General features: G+C 45.1%; 3 protein-coding genes across 3 annotated transcripts; 2 read left to right on the top strand and 1 right to left on the bottom strand.

Annotated features, from left to right (window-relative positions):
* The first annotated feature begins 3,460 nt into the window (after positions 1–3,460).
* Positions 3,461–7,212, top strand: GGS22DRAFT_117799 (uncharacterized protein). The gene is made up of 3 exons (XM_047958142.1): positions 3,461–3,604; positions 3,663–4,335; positions 4,389–7,212. The coding sequence occupies exons 2-3, from the start codon at positions 3,896–3,898 to the stop codon at positions 7,141–7,143; spliced, it is 3,195 nt and encodes a 1,064-aa protein (XP_047820640.1). The 5' UTR covers positions 3,461–3,604; positions 3,663–3,895; the 3' UTR covers positions 7,144–7,212.
* Positions 7,213–7,510: 298 nt separating this feature from the next.
* Positions 7,511–8,805, bottom strand: GGS22DRAFT_158729 (uncharacterized protein). The gene is made up of 2 exons (XM_047960689.1): positions 8,074–8,805; positions 7,511–8,005 (listed from the first exon to the last, which is right to left on the bottom strand). The coding sequence occupies exons 1-2, from the start codon at positions 8,321–8,323 to the stop codon at positions 7,809–7,811; spliced, it is 447 nt and encodes a 148-aa protein (XP_047820639.1). The 5' UTR covers positions 8,324–8,805; the 3' UTR covers positions 7,511–7,808.
* Positions 8,806–9,199: 394 nt separating this feature from the next.
* On the top strand, positions 9,200–12,162 carry GGS22DRAFT_158727 (allantoate permease). The gene is made up of 7 exons (XM_047960688.1): positions 9,200–10,056; positions 10,115–10,208; positions 10,361–10,560; positions 10,617–11,156; positions 11,209–11,404; positions 11,465–11,541; positions 11,594–12,162. Exons 1-7 carry the CDS (start codon positions 9,592–9,594, stop codon positions 11,855–11,857), a joined length of 1,836 nt encoding a protein of 611 aa, XP_047820638.1. The 5' UTR covers positions 9,200–9,591; the 3' UTR covers positions 11,858–12,162.
* Positions 12,163–12,638: the final 476 nt, after the last annotated feature.

The raw sequence follows: 12,638 nt of genomic DNA, 5'->3' as shown, positions 1-12,638 counted from the left end.
TCCAGACGTGATTCAAATCAGCGATGGGTCGATTTAATCAATCCTGGTTGGCTCTTGAGGTCGAATCAAGCATTGCGGAAGCGGATCGTTGCCTTCTCATCTCAATATCCACGATGCTCGATGCTAGATCAATATAATCGCCCGGCTACGCGCATTTGCCAAGGCGTGCCGTACCTCTTTTTAAGTCGGACCGCAATCACCGCTTCGACGACTTTCTACTGGACGCGTAACTCGCTCGAAAGTATATCAATGCCATTCGTCACGCGCACACCCTTTTTGGACGTGTCTCATACGCATCCGAGCACATTTCTCATTAAATCTCGCCACGATGCTGTTTTGCTCTTTCGACCCCCAAGCGTTGATCCTTGTGGAGCGTATCCGCCGGTTGATGAATTTTTTCAACATGCGCTTAAGGTATGTTGCACGATTATGCGTGATGGAGGCATTAGCCGCACCATAATCTACTCGCAAAATAATAGTGGCATGATGACCTACTTCAGTGCCGATGTTTAGCGATTCGAGATGGACAGGGAACCAGGGACGAAAGCGCATCAGGAACGTGAGCGATGATGATGTTGTGTATCCGCAGGTTCATTGCAAGACCTCTTCCAGATTTGGTGAGATGTAGAGCAACGGTGCTGAGATCTCGGAGCCTAAGACCCTTCAATATTGGTGAGACAGGGTGCAGATTATGTGGCCATCAAGTAAGTCAACTATCTTCCTCCCATCTTAATAAATCTAACTACCGGTAGATAAGTATTTAATCTCTGGTTGCCATGTCCAAATTTGAGAGATACCAGATCTTTCGTCACAGAAGAAAGACAACTCAAGTGCGCGCCTAGTTTACAAGCACTTCGATATTTCATAGATCTATGACTGCGTTGGGTCCTTTAGCAACAGCATGGACAGGATTGCCCATTCGGGTCAAGATTTCGGATGAGCGAGCGTTTAGCTGCAGTTGACAACACACGCTGACAAGGCCTGGCCCCTTTAAGGCGCTTACACTTTGGGAGGTGAAAAATAGCGCCGATGAGGTCGCACAGGCCGTCCATTGCAAGTCTCAGTCTATGAGAGGCCTCCATCACTACCCCTATTTCTCTACCTGGGGTTCTAGGCCTCTCCATAGGTTAACGTACGCCCCAGAGAAATGCAACTACTCATGAAGCTACCATGAGCTTTATTTGTAAATAGGTAGCTTACCCATTCAATAATCAATGACTTCTGGCTAGGGATGGCAATTATCACTATGGAGTCCCCGTTCGTTAGGTCTTGTTTGTCAAATTTGGACAACCTACGGAACCGTCATTCTCAGCGAAGAGCTTGAATAGAAGTTTCATAACTCTACCTAGGCTTTGAATCATTCGACTTGATAGAGAAAAGCCAAAAAAAATCATACTTGAAGGGGCATTAGGTTAAGAATGGCATGGAATTTGGGAGACGACAAATATTCTTCGCCGCGTGATGTCTTTCAGAGAGAGAAGGCATGCTATAGCGTGTCTTTGCCTACCTAGTAATTTTGAGAATAACGGTGTTAGTTTTGTGTTAATGTTATCAACGATTTATTACGGGCATGAGATTAACATCAATTGTCCCTTCACATGTAGCCAATTCATGAAAGAATACTAATGTAATGAACTACTCTCAGATATCATAGATGGTTACCATAATGGCAATTCAGATTTCTTCTCAATTATTCACTATCCGGATATGCCACATCACAGTAGTTCGTCGAGCGTCAATTACGTCATCAACTTCGAAATCTGCTGAGGGACATATCCGAATCCGGCAGACAGTGTCCGGAGCTCTTGAACGGTGAAAGGGGGTTGTGACACATGCAAGCCCCCACGGACCGATCAACATCAATATAAGAGGTAAGTACATAATTGATATAAGAATTGCTGCGGCCTGTAAGGCGGCCATTAGGTAGTCTATACACTAATGAATCGTACTTCCCCGATTCAATATCAATAGGGCTTGAAGCCACATTCGGTACCAGCCGAAGTGGAAGCCAGCAAACCGGACCCGGGACCGACATTGCACCGTAGATCATAACTAGCCTATGGCATAGCGCCAAGCCGGGTTCGTGCTGGATCGGTTCAGCCGGTAATAAAATCCCCGAGATCTCTGTCATAAATATACAGGGTTCGTTCTTAGCTGTGCATGCGGTGAAGGTGGGAAGGAGTTCCCGCTTCCGTGGTAGCGCGACGGAGGTACAGATGTGTGTGTGATTCGGGACAACCCGGGACCAGAGCGTTGGGACTGTTTATTTCACTATTAATGCTTACCCCCACCGTAACACGGATATGCCTCTTAACAGGTAGGTAGGACATAGAATCACTGAAGTTTAGTTTGATAATTGATTAAAATATAATTGATATTTTAACTTACTAAGCCATGGACATATCTTGGCTTTCTCTGGTGCCGGCATTCGGATTGTGGTTGTTTAGATGTTGTAACGGAAGAGATTGTGAAGGACGGGAAGCTGTACAGAATATAGGAGATTTACATAGGTCTCAGCGCATCATTATAGTGTCTTTCAGCCAACCAGATTGCGCATTTATTTAACAGCAAGTACCTAATGATCTGATTAGTTGAAAAATTAGGTACCTTAGGTAGGTACTCGCTCGCTATAACCATGCGCTAAAGTCCCCTGTGAGTTAACTGCTTTGCAAGACCCGAGGACGGGTAGAAGTTCCAGCCCGCGTCGCGAGTTCCTCTCCCACACCATTCAGCGAATATCTAAGGTTCCCAAACTTAACATACCCATGGTAAAGCGTTCAGACCGCTCTTCATTCATTAAATGGAAGACGTGTTTGAGAGTGAGGGGATGCGCGTTTCTGACTCAGATCTGCTTGCGAGCACCGATACCTTACAGGACCTCGGCCTAGAGCCTGCATCTACTTGTAATAACTTACAGCTGAAGCGCCCGGAAGTGGTCTGTTTTACTCAGTTTTATAACTTGATAAGCGGGATCCATATCAATAAAAATATTGATACTTTGCATCAAGCAGCGTACCCAATTGGAACGGTGTGGCTGCTTACAAGTTCCCCTCTCTACCCCTAAACGCCTCTGTGTGCTTCACCGGTCGATAATTCTCTAGTGCATCAAGATTATTGCCAGCCGACATGAGTTACGAAGTTATAGAAGGCTATGAGCACGAGGCGATCAACAAACGGTGCCATACATGACCTGAAATAGACGGGTGAATTCGATAAGATCAAAGCCGTAAAATCCCTAATCTTGGGGATCACCTATCTAATGTTATGTAAGAATACAAATTATAGACTACCTACCTACAGAACCTCTCGTTTATTACGGTATTTACCTACGGTACCTAATAACTGCCTACCTAATAGGCACCTAAACCTTGGAACATACTATAGTCGGAGTACCTCATATCAACCTTAAATACAGCTTGCATCCCAGTAACTCTAGCCAATCAGACACAAGCAAAGTAGGGAACCTTCGATCTGATTGGTGGATACCCCTGTATTTTATGTACTAGGTAGGTACCTACTAAGTGCCTACTAAGGTACTTTACCTACCGGCAGGCTTGAATATGCCGAATTTTGGCGTAATAAACTCAGTATAGCTTCAACAGAGGTAAACGCGTTATCCTAATCTGATATCAAACTTCTATGTAGTTCTAATAAGTTTCTAGTAAAAAGAATCATGTTAGCTACCTCTAATTGTAAACGACTCTGTTTCGACCCAATCTACCTGTGGTGTAGCATCGTCGCCTAACTGCTTACCCCTCATCTCATCTGGATCCATTCCCCATCCTTTCACTTTCGTTCATATCAGTAAAACGAGACAGAAATTATCTAAAAGTTGCGCATAATCAGTATTTGTGAATATCTTGGTGATGGTTATATTGAAAGATAAAATTACAGCATGGAGGCCGTAGCCGCTCTTGGTTTGGCATCCAATATACTCCAACTCATAGAATGTGGGTATAAAGTGGTTGCGACAGCGAAGGAGCTTTACGAATCTGGTGAAGAAACCACCAATGCCAACAAGAATGCTGGTTTCATAGCGCAAGAGATGCGAGAATTGAGTCTTAGGGTGATGAATCAATTGCCTACCTCTGGTCTAACCAACGATGAGAGGGCACTTTGCCAGCTTGCGCAGCAATGCAGTCAGCTTTCTAACAAACTCTTGGTGCTTCTAGATGATCTGAAACTAAAGAAACCGGGAGGAAAATTAGAGGCAATGACGGGAGCAGTGACGGGAGCACTGCGGAATATGAGAAAGAAGAAGGAACGAGATCAGCTTCAAGCAGATCTTGACAGATACAGACAACAGTTGAACGTACAGATTAACAGCATGTCTCAGTAAGTTTATTGTCAGGTACGGGATCAAATTCCAGTTTTTAATATCTTTCTAGCTCAGATTTGGTGCGGAAACTAGATGAGACTCTGGGTACGACATCAATGACCCAGCAAGATATATTACACCTGAGAGACCAAGTGCAAAAACTTCAGCATAATTTCAGGTTTGACTCTGCAAACATGGCAGATTTCTTCTGTAGAGTTCAGAAAGCCGTCGAAGCCCCATTGCAGAACTTTGCTATCTTGCAGGGTTTGCGAGATCCTCAAATGCATAATCGTTTCGAAAATGTCAGCACCGCGCATCGAAAGACATTTGAGTGGTTGCTTCATGGTCCAGCATCCTCCGAAAATGGTGAGGAAATGGGGGACTGGGCAAAAGTAGCTGCAGAAGCCAAGTATCAAAAACATAGAGAATTCACCACATGGTTAGAAGAAGACGCGGCCTCGCGCAAGAGGAGTATCTTCTGGATAGCAGGAAAACCTGGGGCTGGGAAGTCGACTCTGATGAAGTTCATATGCGAGAATGAAGTCACCCTTGAGAGACTCAGGTCTTGGTCCGGAGAAAAACAACTCATCCGCGCCAAGGCCTTCTTCTGGAAAATGGGAGAAGACGAACAGAAGAATTTAGCGGGAATGGTAAAGTCTTTACTCTATCAAATCCTGCAAGCGGCGCCGAGATTGATCCCAATTGCGTTCCCCCAGGAAACTGCTAACAGAACGGCCTTGAATAATCTACTAAGAAGTGCCCAGGCCTTCAAGGAACATAAAATGATATTCTTCATAGATGGCCTTGACGAGTTTGACGGACGTCCTCTCGAATTGATACAGGAAATCATTGGATGGACAGAACACAGTTCCAATCATCTCAAGATATGTGTCTCGAGCCGAGAATGGAATGAATTCGAAGTTAAATTTGAGGGAAGTCCAAATCTTCGAATCCATGAGTGGACGCATGCCGACATCAAGAAATTTATCATGGACAGGTTTGATGAAATCGAAGACTTATCTACTCCACTTGATACTACCGCCCTTAGTATCTTGGCCGAAGTGGTTGTTACCAAGGCTAAAGGTGTCTTTCTCTGGGTCCGCGTCGTTCTAGCCACCATAGAACAGGGTGTGCTTAACGGAGATGATTTTGAAGACCTTGAGCGAAAAGTTGAGGCCTTCCCGACAGAATTGAAAGGCCTGTACCAGCACCTCCTCGAGTCTATCCCAGAGTACGACCGCCGAAAGGCATTCGAGACTTTGATCTTCACTTTTCTCGGACGATCCTTACTGCAGTATAAATTCCTAGGCGACTTATCTAAAGACCCAGATCTCGCCACGAAGCTATCCATGGAACCATTGCTAGAGGAAGATCTCAAAAGATATCTAGTCAACACGAGCCGCCAGGTAAATGGCCGATGCAAAGGTTTCCTTGAAACCCGACCCGCTGTGAGAGGAGAGACCTTTAGGGGAGATATGAGTGTATCATTCATGCATTCAACAGTTTCGGAATTTATCTGCCAGCCAGATACTACAAACCTCATCAAAACCTATATTGATGATATCGACATGTTCGACCGACAATGTCAAGTCTTCATTGCTTTTGCAAAGTCTATAGACAGTGTTCTGTTTTATTCTCCAGGTCCACCAAACCCGATGTTGGAGTGTCGGTTTATACGCGACTTTATGGGAATAATCGAATTGTTCATTTTGGCCAAAATCAACCGTGGCCCTATGTTATATACAGGAAGACTAAGGTCAACAGCTAGATTTTTAGACTTCATAGAGCAGGCCGATGTAATCGCAACCCGGAGACTTCACACAGATCCAGACAATGGCAGAATCAATATATGGACCAATATTATTACCAGTAGGGGTTCTCGTCATCACTTTCCCATCTCGTGGAAAATATCTATAACACCGGCTCAAGTTGTTAAGATATTAGTCGCAAAATATCTGCTAATTGAGTATTTTGAAAAGGACGGCCGCTGCGACCTACAGGATCTTCATCAGACTGATCCATTATTAATGAACCTCATTGTGGACACTGTTTTCTCGAGTGTCTCCGGCAGACTACACAGTTTCAGGGCGTTCCGAATGTTGGAAATGCTATTTGAAGCCGGAATATCGCCTAATATGGAAGTTAGGGTATCTAAGATAGGTAGTGCATCGGATAACATATATGATCTATGGGGTTGGATCATAAGACGATTATTTCTTAGGAGAACACCCGAAGTTGCGTCGCTGGGGATACCTGAAGATTACCCTGGTGGATATGAAATGGGGTACGCATACCGACTGATAGAACTCGGCTTCCGATATGGTGCTATGGTGGATTTCAAGTTGGTATTGAGCCGTTGTTATGACACCACAAGTACTAATGAACTGATCGTCGAGGTAACGGTTGTTGATGATAATGATAAACAGGCCCCTCCTTATTTCCGAAGCCTGAATGTCGACTACCGGCTAGATATTGTCAAGTACGCAAGAACAAAGAACGGGGTGCTTAGCTTCAGAGATCTACTTGCTTATTGCTTCCCTCACAATTACGACCATCTCTATTCACTGATAGATAAAATGGAACTTGCTTCATCTACAACAGGGTCAGCAAAGCGTTGTACACCATTGCCAATCATGCCGGTACTCTTCCCAGAAAAAGATGAATGGGTGTTCTGTGAACAAAAGGAGGGTGTCGAGTTGAGAGAATGCAAACCATGCCTCACACACTCTGAGAAATGCTTCGACGACTTCGAGGCAAGGCTTCAAGGCAAAGAACCGGGACATGTAAATCGAGGCGATAGCATATATTTCAAGAGGGAACAATAGCCTAGAGTTAGACTACATCGTTGTTATCGAACCAAATGTACTAGATAGCTACTTACGTAGGTAGATGCTAAAATGGACTAGCTATACTCTCAACGAACCCAAGCTCAGGCTATTGCTTACACTTTAAGTGAAATAGAAGGGGAGCTATAATAAGAATATTACATCAAGACTTACAAATCTATTACATACCTAGATACTAACCTAGGGGTACCACTCACATTACTGGGCGGTAATATGGTTGGTCTGGACTAATATTACCTAGCCTCTTTGAATTATGACGCGAACCGTCACGGCCTCCTACGTTGTACACCTGGGCAATAAGCTATAGACAAGACACCAACAGCGCCAATGAGAATCGACCTTACGCCCAACTAAGCCTTAGGTATTATTCACTCAAATAGGTAGGCATCGAAATACAATGGTAGAAACACAGTATGTACGTGTATTAATGGATCATGGACATCCAAGATCCGATATGTAAATCCTATAAACCCCAAACCGACATCTTATAGTATGTCCTTGATCCCCGAGTTATTCCTAACCGTGTAGATAGCGACCCATCCTACCAGTCTATGATGATCTAAAATACAACCACCCGCCCTAATCCTGGGTCATCAATGATCGTGAAATCTAAATCGAGATGTGATGGTGTGCGCTCGGGGGCTTTACAGCGCGAAGGCGGCTAGGGCAGCGGCTCCGAAGAGTCCCATTCCGACCTCGGGTCTGACGGCGGCGCCGGGAGTCGAGGTGGCAGAAGCAGTGCCGATGGCGGAGCTGACGATCTTGGATGCCGACGCAACGGCAGAGGCGTCCGGGTTCGCCGCTACGGCGGTGCAGATCTCGGGAGCGAGGGTGCTGAGCTCTGGAAATATTATGTTAATATATTGACCTAAAGGTAGAATTCTTCTTCGGCATCCATGTATGACTTACTTCCGATATCACTCTGGGAGCACCCGGACGACAGAGCAATGCAGCCGGTGATGCTGGAGATGAACTTGTCCTTGTTGTTCCCGCAGAGGCAGGTGAAGTCCTCCGCCGAGCACCCGGCGCTCTTCGCGGAACTAGACAGACAGGCCGCGGCGCATGACGGTAGTTGAGAGACGAGATCCGGGAGGGAGGTGGAGTTCTGAGCCGCAACGAAGGCCGCGAAAAGAGACAGGGAGAGGGCGGCGAATTGCATATTTGCGTTGTACAGCGTTCGATATGTCGAGGTTTCGTGTACGGATTTAGGTGATGATTGGTTTTCTTTCGGATTCTCTGGCCAGCCAAGAGTAGAGTAGGTAATGCGACAGGACAGACGGAAGAACGATTGTTTCTTTTTTGGGTTCGTAGATTGTTAAATTGTTAAATTTCTAAAACGATAGAAACAAGGAAAAACGGACGACTGTTACAAGAAAACACAACGAGCAAAGACGGGCCGTTTAAAGGTTAGAGATGTATGTAAATTTACTATGACAAAAACAGAAGAACGAGCTGAACGAGGAACAATGCTGAATAGTTGGATTAGTTCATTAAGTGTACCGAGCTGAAGTGTAAGTAGAGTTGAGAAATGCTATGAATTGTTAGGTAAGGCGGCTGTGCATCGCTGTGCAACCTGCTGAACCGCTGAATAAGGGTAGGCTGTGTAGCCGTATCCATTATTTGTAACTTGCAACTTCTTACTATTCACACGATTTAGAAAAGATTAGCGTCGATTAGCGTCCACGGATCAAGATGAGTGGATGAGCGTCTTTGGGGAGTGGGGTTCAACCCGGTCTTGGCGCTCGTATTGAAACGCTTGTCGATTCTTGTCCGGTTTGACGGACGGCGACGGAATCTGTTTGACGTCACATGTTAATAGTCTAATACATCTGTAATACATGTGTACTTCTTCCAGGCAGACAAGATACATAGGTACAACCATGTTTTAAATACATAGTACCCGGATCCTCCAACTGTGGCTAGTGTATCCACTGTGGCCAGTGTTCTGCAGTTTATGGCGGTGCAAATATCTGGAAATGATGAAATTTAAATCGGAATCACCAAATCTCATATCCTGCATATCATTCGTTCAGCCTCAACACCCACCCTTGCAATCTTCAATTCAATTTGAATAATCTTGTGATGATAGACATGGATTTATCATTACCTAAATCCCATTTCCTATTTTCTCATAGGGTGGAAGATGGGAATTCTACTATCCGACACACATCTCCATCCGAGTTTCCTACTCGAATGCGAGATTCGTTATCGATGCGTCGTGGATGGTAGCCAACAACCTCCAGATCAGCATTTCGCCTTTTGGGGGAAGTTGGTCACCAGTCGAAACATTTAAAAGCCCGCGTGAGCAGCGGCTAGGTAGCACGTCATCCATCCCACCTATTCTCACATACTTATCTACACATTTTGGCATTGTAAATCCTCTTGACTGTTAAATACCGTGTCCCCAGGGGTTGCAGCCCTCTTGCCATGTCTCTTCCCGTGCACCCGACCGGCTTGGGAAGAGACACGGTTGATCCGGCTATTTCTACTTCGTCTAGTAATTCGCTCGCCAATGACGATAACCTAAATATCGAATTGTCAGACTTCAGTGCCGTAGAGTCCTCTCGTCCATCTTTTCCTCGGCTTTCCACTAAGATGTCCTATCAACCACTCTCCTCCACCGACCCGGATGAGCAGAAGAATTATGGATCCTTAGACACGACGCCTCCGGGGAGCCCCACAGCTCTACTCGGTGAAAGTCTCCGAATCGAGGATTCCGTTCCAGATATAGAAAACCCATTCCTAGACACAGAAACTGCAGAGTATTGGCGACAGGTCTACGAAAACTGCCAGTATGAGTGTAGACATGTCTATAACCCGAAACTCGAGTGGTCTGCCAAAGAAGAAAAAGAACTCGTTCGGAAACTTGACTGGAAAGTCTGTTTATGGGCGGTAGGAGACCGTCTACGTGATCTATCCCGGTAGTTGCTGACTTGTCGTCCCTGTTCAGTGCGTGATGTTTTTCGGATTGCAAGTAGACCGCGGAAATCTTGGACAGGCCGTTTCAGACAATATGTTGGATGATCTTGGTCTAGACACTAATGGTATGACTTCTCGTATTTTGATTTTATCTCCTTGAGGTTCTTAATCGTGCTTGCGATTGTATGCCTTTAATATGCCTAGAAGGCATCTTCGAACAACATATATTCCGATATCTACCAAGTACCAAGCAACGGCTTTACTGACGGCTCTGTAGACTATAATTATGGGCACTCTATATTCTTAGTCTCCTTCTTGCTTGCTGAGCTACCTTCGCAGCTCGTATCAAAGGCCGTAGGTCCAGATCGTTGGATTCCCATGCAGATGGTTCTGTGGTCATTTGTCGCCATTTCTCAGTGCGCTCTCACCGGTCGTGGATCATTCCTACTAACAAGAAGTTTGCTTGGGTTCCTTGAGGTAGAACATCCTATCCGAACTTTTGCTCTTGTATCCTCGATCTAATTTTCGTCTAGGGAGGCTTCATTCCCGATCTGGTACTATGGCTCTCATATTTCTACACATCGCGCGAACTACCAATACGTCTCAGCTACTTCTGGACAACCCTCTCGGTGACAGGCATTATAACATCCTTGATGGCTTTTGGATTATTACGTCTCAGAGGCCTCTTCGGTTGGGAAGGTTGGCGGTGGTTGTTTTTAGTCGAAGGCTTAATCACTCTATGTGTTGGAGTGGCGTCATTTTTCATGATGCCCGCATCTGCTGTACAGACCAAAACGTGGTTTCGCCCGAACGGTTGGTTCACAGAACGAGAAGAGGCGATCGTCGTTAATCGAGTGCTCCGTGATGATCCTTCTAAGGGAGACATGCACAATCGCCAAGCGTTGACGCCAGCGCGGCTATGGGAAGCCTTGAAAGACTACGACTTATGGCCGTTATACGCGATTGGTCTATTTGCCTACGTGCCACAGTCACCACCGAAAACTTACCTTACTCTTACCCTCCGATCCCTTGGGTTTGGTACATTTGACACCAATCTCTTGACTATTCCAGCAGTAAGCACAAACGATGATAGCATCGTAATCAACACCGGCTAATTTCTCGTAGGATGTGTTTCATATCATGAACTTGCTCCTGATTACTAGAGTATCCGAATGGTTAAACGAGCGATCACTCGTAGCTATCGCACAGCCCCTTTGGACCCTACCATGCATCTTCGCTCTCAGGTTTTGGAGTGGGGTAGTCGAAGATAGATGGGGCACTTACGCGATTATCATGACATTATTGTCTTACCCATATTGCCGTATGTATTCTCTTACCTCCTTCCCCCTTGGTATGAGTTGTTGGGCTGACGCTTCACCAGATGCGATCCTTGTAGGCTGGTGTTCCAAGAATTCCAACAATGTCGGCACACGAACAGTCTCAGCTGCTTTATATAACGTAGGTCAGATCCCGGTGGTGTACATGAGTATTATATCTAACATAGTGCTAGATGAGCGTCCAAACCGGAAGTGTGTACGCTTCGTATATTTACCGCGATGATGATAAGCCGGCTTATCGCCGGGGCAACACGGCTCTTCTAGCAATTAATCTTGTATCAATCCTCGTGTTCTTGCTAACGAAAATATACTACGTCTGGAGGAACAAACAGAAGGAACGCGCATGGAACGCGTTGACAGAGGAGCAGCAGGTCGAGTATAGGAGAACGACTAAACTCCAAGGTTCTAGGAGGCTTGACTTCCGGTTCGCGCATTGATGAAGATAGCATTCCGTTCAACTTCGACGAACACACTCAACACCAGTTGCAGATGAGATATCATAGATATAGTCTATAACACTAAGAATAGGATTCCGGTCGGCGTTAACGTCTACAGTACGATAGAAATCTGGTATTATGGCTAATAATTAAGAAGAGCTCTGGTAACATGAAACCTACCTAGGTACCTAGGTAGGTACCTAATGAAGCCACATCCGCCGCCGAGTACTAAGGAAAGGACATAACTGACGTCACCGTTGGTAACACAATAGCCCTAAATTTAGCCGAAACCGCGGATTGTCAGGTTCAATTCTTTGATCTCGTAGTTTTGGCTCCCATCAATATAATAATAGCAACTTGTTCGGTGAATGTTTTGTTAGTTCTTCAATTACCTACCTACGTTCTACCCGGTAGTAATCATAATCCCTTAATCACAGTTACAACTTTTAATACCTACTAGTTACGGGATTATGGCTTCCAGTAAGTAACAGTTTTGTTAGCTAAGCATATTAGGTAAGTGATTAGATAATCGTTCTGGCGCCTCCTCTGAGCAGATATTCCTGCCCTGCTCTTAATACTTTTTGGACTTTGTCAAAGCCCACTTCTCGTAAATTTTCCGCCTGAAGAGCTGGAGTCTCCCCGCTTACTTACATACCTAGTTGATCGCTCTAATAATAGTCACTTACTACATATGAATTTTCTTGAAGATATTGATAATAATTCAATACAATATCCCTTCGTAAATTTAAGGTAGTAAAAGGGATGCCTGATTTCGGATAGC

This window comes from Annulohypoxylon maeteangense (genome assembly GCF_022496945.1).
Source record: "Annulohypoxylon maeteangense strain CBS 123835 unplaced genomic scaffold GGS22scaffold_5, whole genome shotgun sequence".
Lineage (NCBI taxonomy): Eukaryota > Fungi > Ascomycota > Sordariomycetes > Xylariales > Hypoxylaceae > Annulohypoxylon > Annulohypoxylon maeteangense.
The sequence above is the reverse complement of the archived record's forward strand: the minus strand, read 5'-3'. Positions and strand labels throughout refer to the sequence as shown.